The sequence below is a fragment of the Cervus elaphus genome, chromosome 2 (assembly GCF_910594005.1).
Source record: "Cervus elaphus chromosome 2, mCerEla1.1, whole genome shotgun sequence".
Taxonomy (NCBI): domain Eukaryota; kingdom Metazoa; phylum Chordata; class Mammalia; order Artiodactyla; family Cervidae; genus Cervus; species Cervus elaphus.
This window is the reverse complement of record NC_057816.1, coordinates 7,961,255-7,982,695: the sequence shown is the minus strand read 5'-3', so window position 1 is coordinate 7,982,695 and position 21,441 is coordinate 7,961,255. Positions and strand designations below refer to the sequence as shown.

At 55.4% G+C, this 21,441-nt stretch overlaps 1 protein-coding gene across 17 annotated transcripts in view; it reads right to left on the bottom strand.

Moving 5' to 3' along the window:
• The window catches only part of NRXN2 (neurexin 2), a 110,301-nt gene that overhangs the window by 72,324 nt on the left and 16,536 nt on the right, over positions 1-21,441 (bottom strand). For 12 of the 17 annotated variants that reach the window (XM_043927418.1, XM_043927488.1, XM_043927474.1 and 9 more), the window contains exons 3-6: positions 15,013-15,030; positions 10,063-10,092; positions 7,750-7,821; positions 3,106-3,407 (exon numbers count right to left, since the gene is read on the bottom strand). In XM_043927418.1, the coding sequence (XP_043783353.1) occupies positions 3,106-3,407; positions 7,750-7,821; positions 10,063-10,092; positions 15,013-15,030 (422 nt within the window). The remainder of the gene's footprint in view (positions 1-3,105; positions 3,408-7,749; positions 7,822-10,062; positions 10,093-15,012; positions 15,031-21,441) is intronic. The other 5 variants (XM_043927428.1, XM_043927495.1, XM_043927451.1 and 2 more) reach the window with 4 other exon arrangements.

The following is a 21,441-nucleotide window of genomic DNA, read 5'->3' as shown; positions in this document are numbered from 1 at the left end:
TGGCCCTGACTGTTCTAAGAGGTGCTGGATGATTCCAGGGGTCACTATCTGGTTCAGGGGAGGTGGGGAGAAATTCTGCCTTCTTCCAGTCATAGGAGCCGGCCTCTTCACCAACACCCAAAGCTGATGAACCAAGAGGAGGAAGGGAGACCCCCTCCATGTAAGTTCTGGGCCAGGCTCTCCCCAGGTGGTGGTCCCCCCATCGTTCTAATCACTTGGGGAAAACTACGTGGACCCCAGTGCCCCCCCAGAGGCTGGGGCAGATGTCATTTCTCACATTACTCCTATCCTTGCTCCTGGCCACTCCTGACCCTACATTATCCCTCAAATCACAAAAGGATCTTTCCAATCCCAGGATGCCACGAGGCCCTTGTCTCTGCACTGTTTCTTCTCCTCGGCACTTCCAACACTTGGGGCCAGGTCGTTCTTTGCTGTGGGGCTGTCCTGTGCATTGGGAGATGTTTAGCAGTATCTTGGCCTCTACCCAGTAGCACCCTCCCCAAGATGTGACACCCGAAATGCTTCCAGACATTTCCAGAACCTCCTGGGGGCACCCCCTCCCTCAATTGAGAACCAGGCCCTCAAAAAGCCTGGGGAGGATGGACTTGGCAATGAATCCAGAACACAGCCATCCCCCTGATGGTCACAATGACCCAAAAAGGGCTGCAGCTCACACTTAAGGATGCAAACTTGAGTCAAATACATCTCTCCAGAAACCCTTTCTAAAAAGACCTCTCAGTCAAAGTCTTGAAGCAGATACCTACTGAGCCCCAAAGGCTTGTGTTTGGGTCAATATGACCTGACTCTGTTCTGAGCCATCTGGTAGAGCCAGCCAGGGGAAGTGGTCTGCATCGGTCCCCAGCTCGGACCCAGAACTCTGTGAGCACCCGAAGGAGGCTACTGTGAGTCACTGTCCATCCTGGTGCTAGGGAGGCCAGGCCTCACCACTTCTGGGTGGCTTTCCCACCTTCCCTGGTCACAACCTCTCCCACTTGTCTGTGTCTCTTGAGTTCCTAGAACATTTAAGATTCCTGGCGCTTGTGTGGATTTGCTCTGATCACTTTTAGCAGACTCATCCTGTCTCCTCGAGAGCCAAAGGACTGGGAGGGTGGGACCATGTTTTTTTCCCCTCAGTACCCTGTATAGGACTTCCCAGGTGGCACAGTGCTAAAGAATCCGCCTGCCAGTGCAGGAGACATAGGAGACTGGTGTTCAATCCCTGGGTCAGGAAGATCTCCTGCAGAAGGAAATGGCAACCCACTCCAATATTCTTGCCTGGAAAATCCCATGGATAGAAGACTCGGGCAGGCTGCTGTCCATGGGGCCACAGAAGAGTCAGACATGACTGCGCGACTGAGCACACATCCTGTATAGATGGACAGCGTGTTGGCCAGAGGACACATGGATGAGGACTCCGGGCTCGCAGCGTGTTGCCAGAGGCAGCACCAGGTGACAACACTGGCCCTGGGGAGGGAACAGCAGCAAGAAGGCAACTCCGCCCAGCCCTGCAGTGAACGGTGACAACACAGGACAGCCCTCCAGGCAGGTCAGGGGATGCTGCCGCTCTTCAGAGCTTGAGGAGCACGGAGAACAGGCGCCTGGTGGGAGCCCGACTACAGCAGGGAGCAGCAGCTCCGAAAGAGCAGGTTGTTAGTCACGGTGTCCCAACAGCAAGAGGAAGTCACCGTTGAGGGAGATGCCCCATTAGATCATGACTCAGTGGGTTGAAGAGGAGCAGGTAAGAACAGTGTGAGGTCTGATGGCCTCCGCCCTCCAGGAGCCTTCAGTGGGAGGAAGGAGAGGAGGAGAAGGAAGTTGCCAACGATGGTGAAGAGGAGAGACAACAGAAGTTCATCCACCAAGAAGTTCAGCCAGAACCAGGAAACACAGAAGGTACTGGGTAAGAGAAGAGCTCCAAACCAGCCCAGATGGTGTCTCCCAGGGCTCAGGGGCTCCACAGTCCTGGTTGCACTAAGCCTGCTGGAGTTGAGCTGGGAAAGCATCCCTGCCACCAGCCACGAGAGAAAGCGGTGGACCCAGAGAAGGGACCAGCAGGAGCCTGGCACCCGGGCCCCAGGCACCCAGTGAGTGGAGCAAGGAGTCCGGAGGTGGAGACAGGAGTGATTAAGGATGCACAGAGGCCTCATCTGCTTTCGAAAAAGGCTCTGGTTTGGACCATGCTTGAGGCGGGAACTTCTCAGGGCTGGAAACAAGCTGTGGGGGCTGCTGTCAAGCAGGAGCCTGGCCAGAGAGAGCGCTTCGCCTGCCACAGCCTCCCGGTGCCTTGTGAGAGGTAAGAGCTACTGAGGACAGAGTCAATGCCCAGAAGCATCAGCACTCCTCCAGGGTTGGGGGCGTCTGGGGACGCTGAGGTGAAGAGCCCTGTCCTGACTGCAGGGGCCGCCCAAAGGGTCTCCTGAGCTCCTGCAAGGGCGGGCCTGGAAGCCACAGCAAGACAGTCAAGAACCCCTGGGAGAGCCTGCACCCCTTTGGAGGAACAGGACAGGACAGGAGAGAACTGGGGTGCTGCCAGAGGAGAGGCGGGAACAAGCACCTCTCCAGCTGGTTCCCTGCTCACATCTGCTGCCCCGAACCTGCTCTGAGCCCAGCCCCAAAGGCCCCGCCTAAGGGCAGGCCACACCCCACCCCACGTGTCCTAAACTTTCTGCCTTAACTGGACACCTGCCCCTCCAGGGTCCGGCCAGAGTCTCCCCATCCCAGAGCAGCTCCAGGGCCCATCATTCATGTTCTGTCTCACTCCTCCAAGTCCTGAATCACCCTGCTGCCAGTTCACCTGATTTTTCAGCCCCAGCCCTTGAAACCCCAGTCACCAGCACCAACCCTAGCCCAGCCCTTCCTCTTCCCCCAGGCTCTGGCCCTGGACAGCTCTGCAGCCTCCTCCCTAGCGTGGATCCTGGTCCTTGCAGCCTGCCCACTGCGGGCACACTCCTGGCCCCTGTCATCCGACCCAAAACCTAAACATCCTTCAGAACCACACCCTGCCACCCGGCCTGATGCCTGGCCCCACATCCCGGTGGCCTCGCTCCCCACTCCCATTCTGCCCCAGATGCCACTGGCCCCTGGCCATCTTCCTGCTCCCCCTACCTGGCGCAGGTTTCGAGTGACCCGGACATCGTGCCAGGCGTTGTCGTTGAACTTGCCGTTGACGGGTTCCACCAGGGCTTCAAAGGCTCCCGAGCCCAGGTTGATGACGAGCCAGACCGCCCCGGATTTGAGGGACAGGTTGACGTAGTCGGCCGACTTGCCCGTGTGCAGCATCAGCCCATTGCGCTGCAGGGTGCGGAAGGCCAGCGTAATCTCGTCCGTGCTGCTCTGGATCGGGTTGTGTGACAGGTCGTAGCAGAAGAACTCATTGCCTTTGAAGGTCGCCACAAACTCTTCCTTGCCTGGACGCCACCGTGGGGAAATGGAAAGGGCTGAGCGGTGTGGGCACTCCAGACCTCCCTCTTCCCCTCCAGCCACCGGGCATAGGTCTAGGGCACCCAGAGCCTCTCGATCCCAACTGCAAGCGGTAGGCTCTCTCCCCACCCCCCGCTGGCCCCCTCCTCTCCAGACCCCGCCGTCTTTGCTGTCAGAAGCAGCTTCCTCCACGCCTATCTCCAAGGCAGGAGGCTGCTAAGTGGCTCTCACACTGACAGCTGACAATTAAGCTGCCACAGGGCCAGGTGAAGCAGACAGAAGCAGGCAGTCTCACCGTCTCCCCCCTCACCAGCCCTCCCCCAGCCACTCCCCTTAACAGAAAGATGCGGAAGAGAAACAAGAGGCTGCACCTGAAGTCTTCCTAGAGTGTCCCCCTATGGCGGGGCACCAAGGGTCTCCTGAGTGCAGCCCACCTCCCCTTCCTGCCTCTTTTCCAGTGATGGCCATTCTCACTGCCTGGGAACAATCTCAAGCCTGACCACCTGGGATGGAACTAGTAGCCTGCTTCATAGCACTGAGCAAATGGAGCAAATGGGGTGGGGGGGCAGGGGGAAGACACACGGGAGGGCGATGCAGGTGACAGATGTGCCAGGGAGCAGGGGCGGGGCTTACACAGGAGGCCACTGTGATGGCTGTCACCATCCCTGCCAACTTCCTAGTCCAACCTGAGAGGACAGTGCTGACAGGTCCTAGATGGAGAGCCTCCAAGGGTGGCCAGAGGGCAGGTGTAGGGACCCTGTGTGCCAGGAGATGGCTGGAGGCAAGATACAGGGGCAGACCTGGCTCTTATGTGTGTGTGTGTGTGTGTGTGTGTGTGTGTGTGTGTGTGTGTGTGTGTGTGTGTGTGTGTGTGTGTGTGTGTGTGTACACCCAGCACAAGGCTCCTTTCACTGGCACTCTTTAAACAGAAGTGAAAACAATTGGAAGGGTCTTAGGGGCATTTAGCATTCTACAAATGGGTGACTACGGCTTAGTGGAGGGAAGGTGGGGTCCCAACCCTACACCTTCACAAGCCAGAGCCCACATCCATCAAGGGAAGAAAATGGGCCATGAAGTCAAGGGAGCACAGAGGACCTGGACTCTGACAGCGACTTGCTTCTCCTCCCAGCTGGGCCCACCCATCTCGAAGGGAGGGTGAACAAGACAGCCAGCTGAGGGCCTTCGTGGAGGGCGGAGGTTCTCAGTACAGGTCCCCAGGCCCAGAAAGAAGCAGGGCATTCGGCCCTCAGAAGGCACCTGCCCACAGTATGCCAGGCCCCATCATCAGCACGCGTGTGGAAGCCAGGACTCTCCGGGTGCACCTCCTGCAGATGTCCCTCCCCTGCACAACAGCCCTGCTCTCCCTCTGGGCAAGCTGCCCACAGACTCAGTCCTCACTGCCTCCGGATGCCAAGGCACCAGCTGCTGCCCCAGAGCCTGGCACGGCACTCGCTGCAGCTGGCGAGGCCCGGTTTCCTGAGGCTGTGGGGCAGTGAGGCTGGTGGGGCACGGGCCACATCGGGACAGCCGGAAGCCCCACTCTGCCCACCTGAGGGCTCCAGCAGAGAGGACCAGAAAACAAAGCGGAGGAGTCAAGGAGAGACAAGGAGGGAAAAGTAAGGAAGAATGGCGATGTGGAGGCGGGCCATGTAGAGAAAGATGGACCATGGGGGACAGAAGGGGTGTGGCGACAGCACCGAGTTGGGAGCAAGAGATGACAGGGAAGCAATCTGGATAAAGACAAGTGCTAACCGGGAGGGAACAGGTAAGGGTGACAGAAGAAGAGGGCCAGCAAGGAAAGGGGGACAGAGACCTCTAGGGAAAGGAAGCCAAGGCCTTGCTGTTTCCATAGCAACCAGGCCTGCTGCCCAGGCACCAGCAGAGCCGGGGGGCTCAAGGACCAGAACAGGGAACATGTTTGACCTTGAGTTTGCTCCACGTCCTAGTCTCTCCCGAAAGCCCGGCCTCCCCTCCCACTCCCTCACCTTCACTGCAGTCAAAGAAAATATTAAAAGGAGAGTCAAACAGAAAGAAAGGAAAGAATAAGGCAACCACGTGGAAAAGTGATTGGAACAGAACAAAAGAGCCTGGTGAAAAGGAGAGCGGCGGGCCTAGAGCCGGACCCCGGCTGCCAAGGCAAAGTGGAGAAATGAGGCCATTCCTCGACTCTTCGGGGCTCCGCTCTGGTCTCCTGGGAGAGGAGCCAGAGTAAACCTGTCCTCCACTGCCTGCCACCGCCAGAGATCTAGCAGGCCAGGGATGGGAAGAGGCTTGGAGCAGCCAGAGGGAACCTGGAAGAATTGGAGGACAGCAACGGAGAAGAGAGGAATAAATGTGAACCAGAAAACACAAGAACGGTGGGAAGGACAGACAGAGACCGCCCTGGAGTGGGGAGGAAGCAGCAGGACCTCTTGGGGTTGGTGGGGATGAGGGGGCGGTCTGTCAGGTAAGGATGTGGGGGTCACCCTGCCCACTGAACCCCCAAGAGCATGAAGGAGATCTGAAAGGAGTGGGACCTGAAACAGCAGGGGGCGCTCGCTCCCATCCCACCATGTGGACACCCCGGAACTACAACTCCCAGCAGCACCTGAAAATTACGGCTCCTAACCGTCCCTGGCACAGGGAAGGGGTCACTGCTGACATTCGTTTGTCTCCCAGGGTCGGGGAAGTGGAGCCCCACCAGTGTCCCCAGTCAAGCTGGATGTGGCTAGAGACCAGTTGTTGTGGTCCAGGACCTCTAAAGGCCGTGAGGGGCAGAGCAGCCACCTCCTTTTCAGGCCCTGCTCAAAGCCCTCCTCTGGGAAGGTCTCCAGCCCCCTTAGCCCCTCCCTGCTCTCAGGCACTACAGCTGTCTGTTCTGCTCATTTGGCACTTACTGCCTAGTAACATCTTGTACTGCTCCCTTGAGAGGAAGTATGATGTGAAAAAGAAGACCTGGGCACTAATGCTGGCTCTTGCACCAGCTTTGTGACCTTGGCCAAGAGGCAGCAGCTCTAAGGCCCAGCTTCCTCCTCAGGACAAAGGAGCTGATCGTCTGCCTACCTCCCAGGTTGCTGTGGGCATCTAGAAAGAGACTGGCCAGGGTGAAGCTTCCTAAACTGTAAACCATTCCACAAATAAACGACTCGTGTTACTGGGATGTAACGTTCTATGTGTGTATGTGCTGCCTCTCTCTCCATCAATGAATAAATTAACTCCTCTGCACAAAGTCTGCACTTTGCCTATACTTTGCATGTACCAACACTGTATTGTAGTTATTTGTTAGAACGTCAATGAGCCCCTTGAGAACAGAGCCCATTCACCCATTTAAAATAAATCTGCTGAGCACCCGCCTACATATGTGCCAGGAGCCGTGGAAAGCACCAGGGGTATATGAACAAAAACACCCAATCACTGTCCTCAGGGAGCTCGGTTGAGAGGGGGAGGCAACCAGGTAAAGTGACAGTTACGATGCCGTGTGGCGAGTGATATAATGAATGTGCAGACAAAGGGAACGCCACGCAGAGTCTGGGGTTTGCGGAGGGAACTTGGGGGAGACTTCCAGTGCGGGTGGCCTAGCTGCTTTTTCGAGAGTCAGCTGAAAGAGATACCAAATGGCTGGGGAAGAAGGCAGAGATGGCAGAAATCCAGGCCAACAGAACAGCATGTCCTAAAGAACAGGACTTGATAGCCGTAGGGCTTGGCACCCACTGGAGCTCCTTGAGGGTTGCTTCCCTGCCCTGCAAACTTCTTAGGGAAGAGATTCTCTTAAGAGATAGCCTTTGTGCAGGAAAAATAGGGAGCTTGAAACCTACAGCCCTGAGACAGTTTGATAAAGGGCCCCAGGCTGGCCTCAGGGGCATTGGTGAGGTCAGTTTCCTCATCTGTAAACCAAGGGCCACAAGCCCTTCCACCTGGGGGGCGTGAAGGCTCACTGAAGTGACACCTATGTTACATACCTATTAAAAATGCCAATATCTCCACCAGAATCCCCCTGGGCTGACACCGAGCGTGCCGTCAGAATTTGAGGGTTAAATGGGGTGTCGAACCTGCTGCCTAGCCACTATCCCAGGGAAACAGGTACTCTCAAGGCATCCCTGCTCTTTGGCCTAAACAACTGCCACAAGAAGACATCTGTGTTCTAGAAATAGGTCATCAGGACAACGGGGCTTTGGGACAGAGACGAAGCTCTGTGGCCCTTCACGCCAGGGCAGGTACTGCGGGTGCAGGATGGACCTCAGAGCCGGTAGAAGGGGCGAGGCCTCTGTTGACTCTGCTGCCCTCCAGGAATGAAGTTGGCCTGCGGGGGTGGTAAGGGCTGGGCTCTCTGGGGATCGTGGGGTCACTGACCTTTTGACGGCTGGTGCACATCGCTGGCTCCTCCTCTCCCGGCCCCCCCCTCGGAGAACAGTAAGGACCCTACTGGAGAAGCAGAATTGGGGAGTCAGGCACAGGGGGCTAGCCAGGCAGTCCCGCCCCAGCCTTGAGGTGATGGAGGGCCCTTTCCAGGGCAGAGCGCCTGCCTGGAGGTACGCTGGGGGTCGGGGTGTGCTCTGGATACTCATTTGCTTCAGGGCCTCTGGGGAAGGAGCTGGTTGACAAACCAAGAACCACCAGCCCCAGGAACCCCATCAGACTCACAATCACTGATTCCACCCCTTGCCCAAGGCTGGGGAGATTGGGATGGAGGAGCAGAGGCCTCATTGCTGGTTGAGGAGCCCCTTCTGCCCGACAGCCTGCCAACAGGACAGCCCTCTGGTCCTGGGGGCCCTGAACGTCCATGGCCACTCTCAACCCTGACCTGCTGGGCCAGGTTCCTGCTCTTCCACTCGTGCAATAGCTTGACACAGCACCCTCTCTTCCGAAACCACCTCAGTCCCCACACCAAACCCCTTTTCTGTTCTCTGCCCATCCTCAAGGCAAGCCTGGTTCTCCCTCCACACCTGTTCATTTACTACAGTGTGTGTTCTCGAGGTTGCCTTCGTCCACCTCTTGGCCAGTTAGACTGAGGGGCTTCCCAGGGGCAGGGCCATGCCCCGTTTGCTCCTGGTCCTTGCAGGGTGCCCTCAGCAGGGCTGTGCACACCCGCAGGTCCTGCCAGGCCGAGCTCACCGTGGGAGTGGGAAGGCCTTTCTCAGTTAGGACATCTCGCTCCCCGCTGCCCAGTCCCCCAACCCCGGGCCTCCTCTCCGAAGTCCCCGCAGGCACGCGTCACCACATCTGGCACCCAGGCAGCCTTGAGCTCTCCGCCCACCCGTGACTCCCAGTGACGGGACCAGTGACTCCCGTGACCCGACCAGTGACTCCCAGTGACGGGACCAGTGACTCTCAGGCACCACAGCTACCAACAGCCCCTAGGAGGTGGTTCTTGAGGGGAACTCAAGGATGGAGTTTAAAAGTCCCTGTCTGGGCCCTGACTCCAACCCCAATCCCCAGAACTAAAGCTAGAATAACGCCTGAGCTGTGGCCTTTCGGGGGTGGGGTGGGAGGAGGGGGCGGGGGCGGCTTCAGGGGTCCTTCAGGCCTTCATCTATGAAAATGGTAAGCCACAACCGGCATCTCCAGGACCAGGTACTGAGGGGCAAGAAGAATGTGAATCAAATAGCAAGGCCCTGACTACCCACCCGGGACTTCCTCCTTCCACACATTTCTTGTCATAATTTCACATCCCTGAACCAATTCCAGGTCTCTACCACCCCAGGCCTAAATCCATCCCATTCCAGATCTCAGTGTCTCCCCACAGCCCAGCCTGCATCCTGTAGGCCTCTCCTGCCTACAAGCTGAGACTCTCACCCCATCTCTCTGGAAGGTGAGCCCCAACAGAGGACCACCCTGGGCACGGGAGCAGTGCCTGAGGGTCTGGGAGGGAGACAGTGACAGGAAGGTCAGAGCTGGGGGATCGTGGTCAGGACGCCTGGGCTCTGTCTCCAGGTTTGCTGAACACCAGGGCTTTTAAAGACGGTAAGGACTTGGTCGAAGGGAGGCTAAAAATAGCTGAGCAGTCCCAACGGTTCCACCAATTAAAGGCTGTGTAATCACTAGCAAGTCACTTCATCTCTCTGGGCTTAAATGTCCTCATCTGTCAAACAGGGTCAGGAGACATCCTCAAGTCACCGGGCGAGGGTGTATGGGCCAGGGTGGGGCAGCAGAGGGGAGCTGTGGAAAGCGGGCATCCCACAGCAGCAGGGTGAGGGGAATGAGGCTGCCTAAAATCCTCTTCCTCCAGCCCATGCTTTTCTCTTTGTATTTGGGTTCACAGAAGAGAAAGAATGATCAGAATGAGTGGAAGGAAATAAAACACCACCATGAGAAAGAAAAAAAAAAAAAGCAAGATACACTATCAGGAAAACGCAAAAAAGGTGACTGGAGACAACGGCAGGAGTTCAAACATCTCTTGATGTCAGAAACCAAGGTGGGATGAGGGCGGATGGAGTGAGTCGGGGGAGTTAGGGGAGGGGAGAGCACACACCAGGACCAGCCCCCCAACCCCCACCCCAACACCCAGTAAAATAAAGATATGGCAGAGGAAGGGGGTAGGAAGGCAGGAAGGAGGCGGGGCAGGTGGAGGAGGGGGAAAGGGGTGGGGAGGGGGCGGGGCCAGAAAAATCCAGGCGCAGGTTGGGGGCCATCCAATCCAAACCAAACCAGAATTTCAAACCATACCTTCGCTGTTTAACGTCAGGTGAGCCGGACCTTGGAAAGGGAAAGGAGAGAAAGAAATAGAGGAGAAAAAAAAAAAGAAGAAAAAAGAAAGAAAAGGGGAAAGAAACAAAGAAAACACGAGTCATCAAAATCAGCCAGAGGGGAGAAAAAAGCTTTTGCTGCCACAATTTAAAAACCCTTTTAACTTGTGACAGGCATCGGGGGAAAGCCCCCAGCCCAGAGCTGAGGGAAGGGGCCCCGATGCCAAAACAGAAGGTGGAGGGCACGAGAGGGGGAGAGAGAGAGAGAGAGAAGGGGGCGCCGGAGAAGGGGAGGGGGTACAGGCAGAACCAGAGGGAGGAGGGGGCAGGGAGTTACTGCACAGGGAGAGGAGAGTTTGGTTTCTTTTTTTTTCTTCTTGCCGAAAAAAAAAAGGAAAAGGAGGAGAAGCATGAGGCTGGGAGGACTGCTTTTTCCTTTTTCTTTTTTTCTTTTTTTTTTTCTTCCGGGAGGCGGAGAGAAAAAAAAACAGTCAACGAGAAAAACGATTCGGATGAAGGAGAAAATAAAACACGACACAAAAATCAAAGCCACCTGGAGAGAGAGAGAGTGTCCTGTTAGCATGGGATTGAGCTGGCAAGCGGGATCTCCACCCTCCACCCCATCCCCCGAGCCTGGTAGAGACCAGAGGACTGGGGCGTGAGGAGCCTGGGCCTGGACAGCCTCTCCCACCAAAGGGGGTGGTGGAAAAGCCTCTATCCGGGCCCCATCCCCCAAGCTGCACCCCCCCACAGCCTCGGAATGGGTAGCAGGTACCTTGACACCCAGGTTCTGCGAGAACACTGGGGCTCAGGAGGACAGACAGCAGCAGCAGGTAGGAGGAAGCAGAATCTAAGGGCATGCTGGATCAGGAAGGGGGTCTTGGGACTTCTCTGGTGGTCCAGTGGCTAAAACGCCACACTTCTGCTGCAGGGGGCCCCAGGTAGTTGGGAAACTAAAATCCCACATGCCCTGGGGCGTGGCCAAAAAATTGAATAAAGAATGGGGGTCTGGGACCTTCCATGGGGAGGCCTAGGGAGGCTAGGCCAGCACCCTTGGACAGCAAAGACAAGAGGATAGCCAAGAACCCCGGGAGGGAGCTCCCCGAGAGGTCAACACACCTCATTGAAAACTATTTTATGAAAAAAAAAAAACCTATTCTATGGATCCTCTTTCTCCGGCCAGGTCCCCTCTGAGGCGACCAAAAACTGAATTTTGGAAATGGGAAACACCAGCCCTACATCCAAGACTGAGAGCAAGATTGGTTGGGGTTTTTTTCAGAGTCGCCTTGGTCCCTTGAGAGAGCCTTGTCAGCTCTGATTTGGGGGACCCCTCAGCCTCGGGGGGAGAGATTCTGGCCCACTCGACCAGTACCCCAGTCCCTGAAAGGCACCAGTCAAGGAAAACTCCCCTCCAGAGAGGCTAGCAGCACCAGGTCCCACAGCTGAGCTGAGACCCCGGGGCTCCCCCAGACAACCAGTCAGCCCCACCAACCTCCGCCCTCACCTCCCCACCCCTGCACCTGCCGGGTCTGGCCAAGAGAGTGGGGAAGGAACGGCCCTGCAGCACCGCATCGCCCTTGGAAACCAACCTGGGGGCTGTGATCATAAGATGTGAGCCCTGGAGGCAGAAAGGCAGGACCAGGACAGCTGTCTCTGGGGCAAGGCTGAGGGTTAGGATGCCTGGGTTCCAAAAAGAAAAATAGCAAGAAGGCCAGAAGGGCATGGCTGAGGGCCAAGGGCCTGGGCCCTGCTGAAGATGGGCGAATGGTTCCTGCTGCCTGCTTCTAGTCTCAGGTGCTTGGGTGTCTCCCCACCTCTGGGTCTGAGGCCAGCTGGGGGAGGGAAGCACAGCTGCTGCGGGCTGCCTCCGGACAGAAGAGTTCTTGGGGAGACACAGGTTTCATCCACAAAACTGGAGGGAACCCAAATATTTGGACCGGGTCTCATTCTTTGCTCCGAATGCCCCCACCAACTGTTTCCCCCAAACTACCATCTTCTTCCAAACCCCCTACATGCAGGACCCAGACCCGGGGCCCTAGATCCTCATCCAACTCTTGCAGGCCCAAGAGCTGAGTGCCCTGTGAACCCCGCTTCTGTCCCCACAGGCCCGCACCACTGCTGGGGGCAGCGGCTTCTCCGCCTCACAGACCCTTGCACTGCCCGGCTCCCCGCCAGCCTCATTAGCATGCGGCACTCTCCTCTGTCACCACGGCAACCAGCTGCTCAGCTCCCTCAGGCGTGACAGTACCAGCCATCTTGGGGAAGGGGAGGCCGGTTCCCTGCCCCGTCATCTACCCATCTACCCGCAGCTCAGCCCAGCCTGGCCCGAGGGTGCCCTCCCTAAAGCCTGCCTCCCCACCCGGCCTGAATTCTCTGCTCTCCCCAGGCCCTGGCCCTTCTCCTTACACCCCTCCCTGCTTCCACCTGTGGCATCAACCCCTCCGCCTGCCCCTGAAGAAGAGCCGGCAGTGACGGATGGCATTACTAAGGGTCCTTTCCTAGGGCACTTTGTCTGGCTGCTTCTGGGTCTCCTCTCCCTGCTCCAAAAGGCTAGAGGGAAAGGAGGCAGGGTTACCAGGATCCCCAAAAGGAGATACTTGACAGGAGCCTGGGGAGCAGGATGGCTGGGTTCCTGGGAGAAAGCTAGGCCTGAGCCAGTGTCCAAGGGCCGGAAAAGGGGGTGAAGCCACGGACAACTCAGAAATCTGAAGGGGGACCTGCAGAGTCCAGAATATAGCGCCACCGAGGAGTCCCCCAGTCCCCCCCCAAGAAGCCACCACCTGCCAGACCTACTGCCCCACCCTCAGTCTCACCCCTCACTCTCCACCAGAACCCCAGGGAGGACCAGCATCAAAAGAAGAAAGAGGGCTACAGGGACGATTGGAAGACACACAAGCAGCCACGTCACAGAGACACACAGGTGCATCACATCCCTGCGTGTGTATACGCACACACACACACACATAATACATACACACACACAGCCACAGACACACACCCCTGCCCAACCACTGACATGCAGGCACACGCAAGGCCTCATCCAGACCAGCAGGCCACCATGGTGTCCCCAAGAGACGGCTCAGTCCCCACTGTCCCCGCAACCTAGCTTCTCTCTCGTCCCTCTAGTCTACTTGTTTGGAGAACTGGTCCCTATTTTCCCCCCTTCAGTTCCAGGCCACTGCTCCTCCCCAACCAGCCCTCCGGCTTCTTCTCCTGGCCTGGCTGCTCCCCCGCCCACTTCCCCCCTTTCTGCCCCTCCCTGCGCTGCCTCCTTCCTCTTCCCGCCTCTGCTTGCCCCCCTCCTTCCTCTGGTCTATCTGCCCCCTCCCCCCAGGCTCTCTCCTCCACCCTTTCCCCCTCTTCCTCTTGCCTCTCTCCCTTTGTTCCGGAGGAGACATGACATCAAGAGCAAGTAAAAGTCACATCAGCACTAAATCTTATCTCCAGCCCTCAGAAGGCTGCGTCCACACAAACACACACACTCTCTCTCTCTCTCACTCTCTCTCTCTCACACACACACATACACACACACACACAGGTAAACACTGACACATGGAGAGGCAGACCCAGACAGGACAGATGCAGACACAGATGCAGACACTTCTACAGAGGTTCCAGAGACATGGGCCACAGCAGACAGGACGCTGGAGGGGCACACAGCTCCACACACACTCAGATGCGTACACACGTGTACATGTACAGACGTGCACACAGATATAACAGAGCTGCATGAACACGTGTGCACGCAGGTTCACATACACACACGCATGCGCACATGGGTGCCTGCCTACAGGGATCAGGGGACCTGAGGACACTCAAGGAGAAGGGACATCGGGGAGAGAGACCAGCCAAATGTGGACATCACAAGGGAAAGTGGATTCCAGCCCCACATTCAGCCAAGCCCCCCTTGCCTTCTTTCTGCCCCAGACTCCCGCATCCAGGGCAGGGTGGGCTGCCCACATGCTTCCCACTCCCGCTGCTCCAGGAAGAAAGTTAGGGACAGGTTTGGTGACCGGGATCCTCTCTCCCTCCCAGCCCACTGCCAGCCCTCCTGTGGGGGCCACGTGAGCTCCACTGCAGCCCTGCCTTCAAGCCTGGACCATCCAACCCAGTCTTTGCTCCCTGATCTGGTCCACCTCAAAGAAGGAGAAGAAACGTGGAAAAGCACAGTGAGAGAAGGTTCAGAGAATGACAGGAACCCAGAGGGAGCCCGGGGAAGGACAGAAACAAAGAAAGAAGTCCAGGAACAGGGCCCTAGAGAAAAAGAGAGGCAGAGACAAAAACCAGAGAGAGAGAAAAGGCAAATGAAGCAGAAGACAGGGAAAGAATGGACAGAGACCCTGAAGCGAGGCACGCTCCGCGCCCTTTCCTGGGCCTGGGCTGAAGGAAGAAGCAGACCACCCTACCTACTCATGCCAGCCCGGGGGACCGGGGACTGCAAGTGCGTCAGAGAGGAGAAACGGCCACCCAGCCCACACCCCCTGACCCAGGGACCCAGCTCCCCACCCATGGCCTGCAGTCTTCAGACCCTGGAGCGAATTCTACCCAAGCACCACCCCCAGGCCCTGGCAGTATGGCCCTTCTACGCTTCCTCCCCTGAGCGGAGCAAAAACATATCTTCTCAGTCATTTCTGGACATGTGTGACTCTTCAGCCCGCCCCTCCAGCTCCACTCCCCATCTGGTCTCCTCCCAGGGCAGAAGACAGGCCGGTGGGCAGAAGTGCTGAGGACAGGCCGTGGAAGGACTGGCCCTGCCAGGCAGCTCTCCCCAGCAGACCAGAAAGAGGGAACAGGTGAGAGGCGGGGCCAAGGCAGCCAAGAGGACAACCAGACATCCTTCCCTGGGGCCCCCCACATGGGCAGGGGAGGGAACCTCCAGGACCCCCAGCAATTGATCCACCACTCCCAGCGACCGAGAGGCATCACTCACCTTCCATGGGGTGCTCCTCTGTAGGCCAGCGAGGTTCAGGAAGGGGGAGGCAAAGAGAGAGAGAAAAAGAGGGCCGTTAACGAGGGTACCAAGGACAGGGCTCCAAATGGAGTGATGGGAGGTGGCTTCAAGGTCTTCTAGCCTTCCCAGGCCTGGACACAAGTCACCCAGCCTGGAAGGCCCCTGGGGGACGAGACAGAGACCAAGCTATTCCCTGAGTTGGCACCTCACGCATAGGGTCACACAGCCCAAGGGGACCTGAGCCTAAGTCACATTTCAGGAAACTGAGGCCCAGGACAGGGAGGCACCCATTCAAGAATCGGAGGCCAGGCCAGGAGCAGCGGTCAGGTGCCCAGCCTCCCCCAGCACGCTCCTCCTAGCACTCCACCGCGTCTCGGAGACAGACGGGGACACGCTCACGCAGGGCTCACCCTCACCGACACACTGACACACGTAGGCACTTAGTGATGCAGAGACATGCATAATTTCTCACACAACTCACACCTGAGGCCTCTGCACACTCAGACCCAACCATGCTCCCCAGCACCACCCTTGGGGTTGGGGGGGTTAGTACACAGCTTCTGTCTCAAAGTGCTGCAAGACTCCCATCCCAGTCACTCAGCCTCTCTGAGCCCCCAGTACCTCTCCAGGGTGGAGATGGGTGGACTAGAGCTCCTCTGAGGCCCCTTCTGGCTCTGGTTCTGTGATTCTGGGATAAATGACTTTTCAACAGCTGGGTGAGGCAAAGTGCCCCCAGGTTGGATGGGCTACTTCAATGGTAGAAGGGGGTCAAAATTCGAGAGGCCAGACTGAGCCCACCCCTCTGTCATGCCACAGCCTTTGGGCAGTCAGCCCGCACTGCTTAGGGGCCTGCCTGAGCCTGTCCTTGGGGCTCACCTCGTAGGGCAAGAGAGAAGGAAGGGAGGGAGGGAGCCGAGAGGCGATTCCTTCAACTAAGCTCAAGCAGGCTGAGCTCTCACACACACACACACACACACACACACATGCATAAGTGGACCCCAGGATACACACATGCATAGGCAAACAGCTGTTCAGGACACACTCATGCCCGCGTGCACACACCATCTCATACCTCCAACCTCACTTTGTGTTATTGTCTCATCCGCTCTCAGGGGGTTAGGTAAACTCCAGAAGCACTCACTGTCATTTGTCACATCTTCTACCCGCCCCCACAGTACTCACACAGGCTCCATGCAGAATCAATACCCGCGCTGTGATCTAATACATAATGTGAGCTGCACACAGCACATCACCCCCCACTCCCTCCAGGGGCTAGAGACCCACCCCACCCCACCCCACCCCCGTGAGGAACACAGCTCCCATTTTTCGTCTGTGATCTATCATCTCCCATTTTCTAAACCCACACACACAAGCCTGTATGTATCCACATGTGTTACACACACACTTCTCTACAACATAGGACTTCTTTTACCTGGCAGCCGCATCCCCCAACAGCCATGTATACAATGACTTGCTTAAATAAACTGAATCACATGACATTTTGGTGGGGAGGGGAGCTGGCTAGGAAGGGGCCCCCGGGAAAACCCTTGGGCTCTCGTGAGCACCCCTGTGTCTCAGGGATCACTTTGGCCCCCATGTGCTGAGGCCCTGGCCGTCAGCACACTCATCTCTCTAGCTCCTGCACAAACGAGCAGGCTCAGTGTTTCTGAATAATCCAACATGGCGGGGATTGCAAACTCTATTCCCGCCTGCCACAAATCTGGGTCGTGCTACACTCAGGAAGGTCAAATGACCAAGTATAGTTTGCTGCCTGCACGAGTCCCCTGTCTCCTGGCTTCCTAGTGAGGCACCTGGGGACTCATTGGCCTCTCCTTCTTGGCTGCACTTCGCTTTCTGCTGATTCACCTGTGCCCCTCACCTGCCATCACGGGCCCCTCCAGGCTCAGCCCTGTGCCCTCCACACTCCGCTCTCTTCTCCCACCCTCCTCTGTGAGAGCTCACTTTCATGGCTGAGGGACCCGCAAACCTGTATTTGCAGCCCTGGCTTTTTCCCTGTGAGCCAGTCCTGCACCCACGGCCGTGCGCTCAGCAATCACTCAATTCCTAACATTCAGTCCCGCTCAAGCCACGCTTGACATCTCCACCCTCTGCAACAAAGTGCCCATTTCCCTGCCTTCAACAAAGGCACTGCTTTCAACAAATGCTTCTTTTTTTTAATTTTATTTTTCGGCTGCACTGAGTGGCATGAGATCCTAGTTCCCAGACCAGGGATTGAACCCGTGTCCCCTGAAGTGGAAGCACAGGGTCTTAACCACTGGGATGCCAGGAAAGTGCCTCAACCAACACTTCTTATGGAGTATATGCCCCACACTCTGCCGGGCTCCAGAGATGCCATGAGTCCGTCACACATTGTATGCCACCGCACACCAGCTTCCAGGCAACCCTCACAAGCTTGGTATGTTACCTCCCTGCTTTGAACAGAAAAGGACACTTGCCCAGGAGCACAAAATCACCTCTGTCTTTGCCCAGTGCACTCCTTGGTCATCAGAGCCCCCACACTCACCCCTGACCCGGGTTCCTGCCTTAGTCTCCTGCGGATTGGTAGCCCCGTCCAAACCCAGCCTGGTTCTCTTGGTACATATACCAGATACAACTGACTAAGTACCATCGTGATCAATACACATGCACACATACATGCACATGGGCAGAACTTCTCAGTGGCTCAGGTACAAACCTCTTCTGTGCTCCTGACCTGCCTTCAGAGAAGCGTGACTCGAGTGGCTCACGGGCTGAGTGTCCTCCTGTCCATGATGGCCCTCTCCTCCTGCCAGCCTTCCCTGATTAGATCAGGCACCCAGAAAGCAGCCTTGATCTTTTTTTTTCTACACCAATCACCAGGTCCTATCAATTCCAGCTTCTAAAACTAAAAGCTCAGCTCAACTCCTTGAAATCCTTTCCATTCCTCGATCACCATCAGCACAGCCCAAGGCCAAACCCTCCCCAGACCCTCTTATCAGAACACTCCTAAATGATTCCCACCATGGCAGTCTTTTTACACTATAATTCAGTCCAAGCACCACCAAAGTGGTCCAACCAAGTCATGACCCTGCTTAGAACTCTTCAAGGCTTCCCAGGACCTACAAGATCAAGTCCAATCTTTTTTTTTTTTTGCTGCACTGGGTCTTCGTTGCCGCACCCAGGCTTTCTCTAGTCATGGCAGGGGCTACTCTTCATTGCAGGGAGGGCTACTCTTTGTTGCAGTGAGCAGGCTTCTCACTGCAGTGGTTTCTCTTGTTGTGGAGCACGGGCTCCAGGCGCTCAGGCTCAGTGGTCGTGGCAGATGGTCTTAGTTGCTCCATGGCATGTGGAATCTTCCCAGACCAGGGATTGAATCTGCATCCCCTGCATTGCAAGGCGGATTCTTAACCTCGGGACTACCAGGGAAGTCCAAGTCCAGTCTTTTTTTGTTTTTCTTTGGGTTGTTTTTTGGGGGGCTGTGCCGGGTCTCAGTTGCAGCATGCAAGAATTTTGTGCAGAATCTTTGTGGCAGCATGCCAGATCTTTAGTTGCATCACACAAGCTCTTAGTTGTGGCATGTGGGATCTAGTTCCCTGACCAGGGATCAAACCCCAGCTACCTATGTTGGGAGGGCAGAGTCTTAGCCATTGGACCACCAGGGAAGTCCCAGTCCAATTTTCTTGAGAAAGTCCTTTCGAGGATTTACCATGCCTCCCTCCAACCTCCCCTCCTTGCAACAATCCAGGCTCCAGCCACACCCCATTTCCCTAATATGCCATGTGTCTATACATACTGATCCCTCGGCTGCCTGAGAAGTCGACTCCTGCTTTCAGACTAGGTCAGTCTATGTGGGTCTGTGTTCTGAGCTGATCTCCTAGCCATCCATCCCTCTTTTGTGCCAGTTCTCAAGATGTACCTTGGGTTGTTATTTCACTTATCGGATCTCTATTGCGATTGTGTTTCGGTGTCTGCTTCCTGGCTGGACTGTGAGATCTCCAAGAGCAAGGACAATGTCTCATTCATCTCTGTGGATCCAGCTGCTCACACAGTTCCTGGCTCAGAAAAAGGCAGGCCTGTGTTTGTTGAATGAATAAAAAGTTAAAAGTGAACACTCCTCACTTACCCAGCACTTTGAGTGAGCCTGACTTTCCATACACCATTTCCCTACTGTTAATACTTGGTCAATAGATACTATTACTCCCTCAGAGAGGTGGGGAGACCAAGGCTCGGAAAATGGAAGAAACTTGTCCAAGGCCACACTGCTGGGCAGAGGGGCAGAATCAAAATCGGAACCAAATCTGTCTGGCTTTAAAAGTTCTGATGGGCTGCATTCTGGGCCTGCAAGTCAACATTTCTAGAAGCTGGTTTTAATCTGCAGTTCCAATCTTATTTCCCATAAAGCACACCAGGGACTTCCCTGGTGGCCCAGCCAGCAGCTAAGATGCTGCACTTCCAATGCCTGGGTTCCATCCCTACTCAGGGAACTAGATACCGCATGCTGCAACTAAGACCCAGCACAGCCAAATAAATAAGTAGCTTAAAAAAAATAATAATAACCACAATAATAAGCACAACCATCTTGGTCTGATACACTCAACTCACATCCTCTAGACTCTGCGCTTAGGCCATTTTCCTGGTGGTAAAGCCCTAGCCTTTCCTTTACCTCCACAAATCTCACTCAGCCATCCTTCAAGATCTAGCCAAGTTCTACCTCCTCCTTGAAGCCTTCTCTGACCATGAGGGTTAATAATCATAGTAGCATTTCTTTTTTTTTTTTTTTCATAGTAGCATTTCTTGATCACTTAGAATAGTGCCTGGCACATCGTAAAGTGAAATTGTTAATCGATCAGTCATGTTCAAGTCTTTGCAACTCCATGGACTGTAGCCCACCAGGCTCCTCTGTCGATGGAATTTTCCAGGCAAGAATACCAGAGTGGGTAGCCATTCTCTTCTCCAGGGGATCTTCCAGAGCCAGGGACTGAACCCTGGTTTCCCAAATTACAGGCAAATTCTTTACCATCTGAGCCACCAAGGAAGATCTAAGGGTTTCCATTTGTTGTTGTTCACTTACTAAGTTGTGTCTGACTCTGCGACCCCATGGACTGGAGCATGTCACGCTTCCCTGTCCTTCACCATCTACTGGAGTTTGTTCAAACTCATGTCCATTGAGTCAGTGACATCATATTTCCATGTATTCACTTATTTAGTCCTTACAACAACACATGATCTCCATTTCACAGAGGAGGACAAAGAAAAACAATGCGATTCAGCAACTTGTCCAGGTTCACACAGCCAGCAGTTAGCAAACCCGAGATTAAGCCCAGCAGCTCATGCTCTTAACCCTTCCACCCTAGGAGGCTCTCCTTGGGAACACCTACCTCATCTCTGGGATCTTACAGCAGTCGCTCCCCACCCAGCTCTCTCAGCTGTCCATCGCTTTCTGCCTGGAGCTGTCTCCAACAGCAGAAGCTGTCAGGACCACAGGTTATTAGATGCTAGAGCTGACAGAGTGATTCCACATATGTGACCTCATTTACTCAACTTTCATACATGCAGGTCTTGACTGCCTCCCCAGAGGGCATAAATGGTATTGTCTTGGCTAACATGAATTCAGGATTCCGGCAGATTCATTATCAAGGACAGTGATGAAGACCAGAACCGAAGAAAAGAAACAGTGCTGAGCAGCCACAACTGACATGATAACAGTTATACATTAAAAACTGTTATTTTCTCATAGGGGAGCCTCTCACACCCAACCCAGAATCCGCTCTCTGTTAGTGGCACACAATTCTAACATGCTGGGGATGCTGATTTCCAAGTTCACAAACAGAGGCGGGGGCGGGGGGGTGGGTTACTACCTGACAACTCCTCCAAAGGGCGGAGGTGGAAAAACTAGAAAAAACCAACATAAGAACACAAAAGTACAGCAGTCTGGCATCATTTCAGGCAGGGACAGACCTCAACAAAGGCAGCACTGAGTGACAGGCCAGTGCAATACCTGAGGGGAATCACGACAGCCTGAGTCATCCGGAAAAGGCTAAATCACCTTCCAAATGTGCTTGGGCAGGCAGAGAGGTGTGCAACATACTTTTTAAAGATTTCCATCTGAAATGTTGTAAATGGAGGTGAGTTGAGTATTTTAATGGGATAATGCCCCCTTTTCAGGATGAGTTCCTCCCCGAGGGCTCCGGAAGTCTGAGAGTTTACTGATCGATTTCCACTGCCCTCTCTCAGTGGTAGAACAGCCAGCCAACAAAGACGGGAACACCCTCATCACACACTGGCTGAAAGATGAAGCTGTAGCCCAAGGAATCCGGGGTGGTTACTGGTTTCGGATGAAACACCGTCCCGAAGCACCTCCAATAAACCAAACGCAGGTCATCCAATAAACCAAACGCAGGTCATCCATGACACAGCTGACTGATCGCC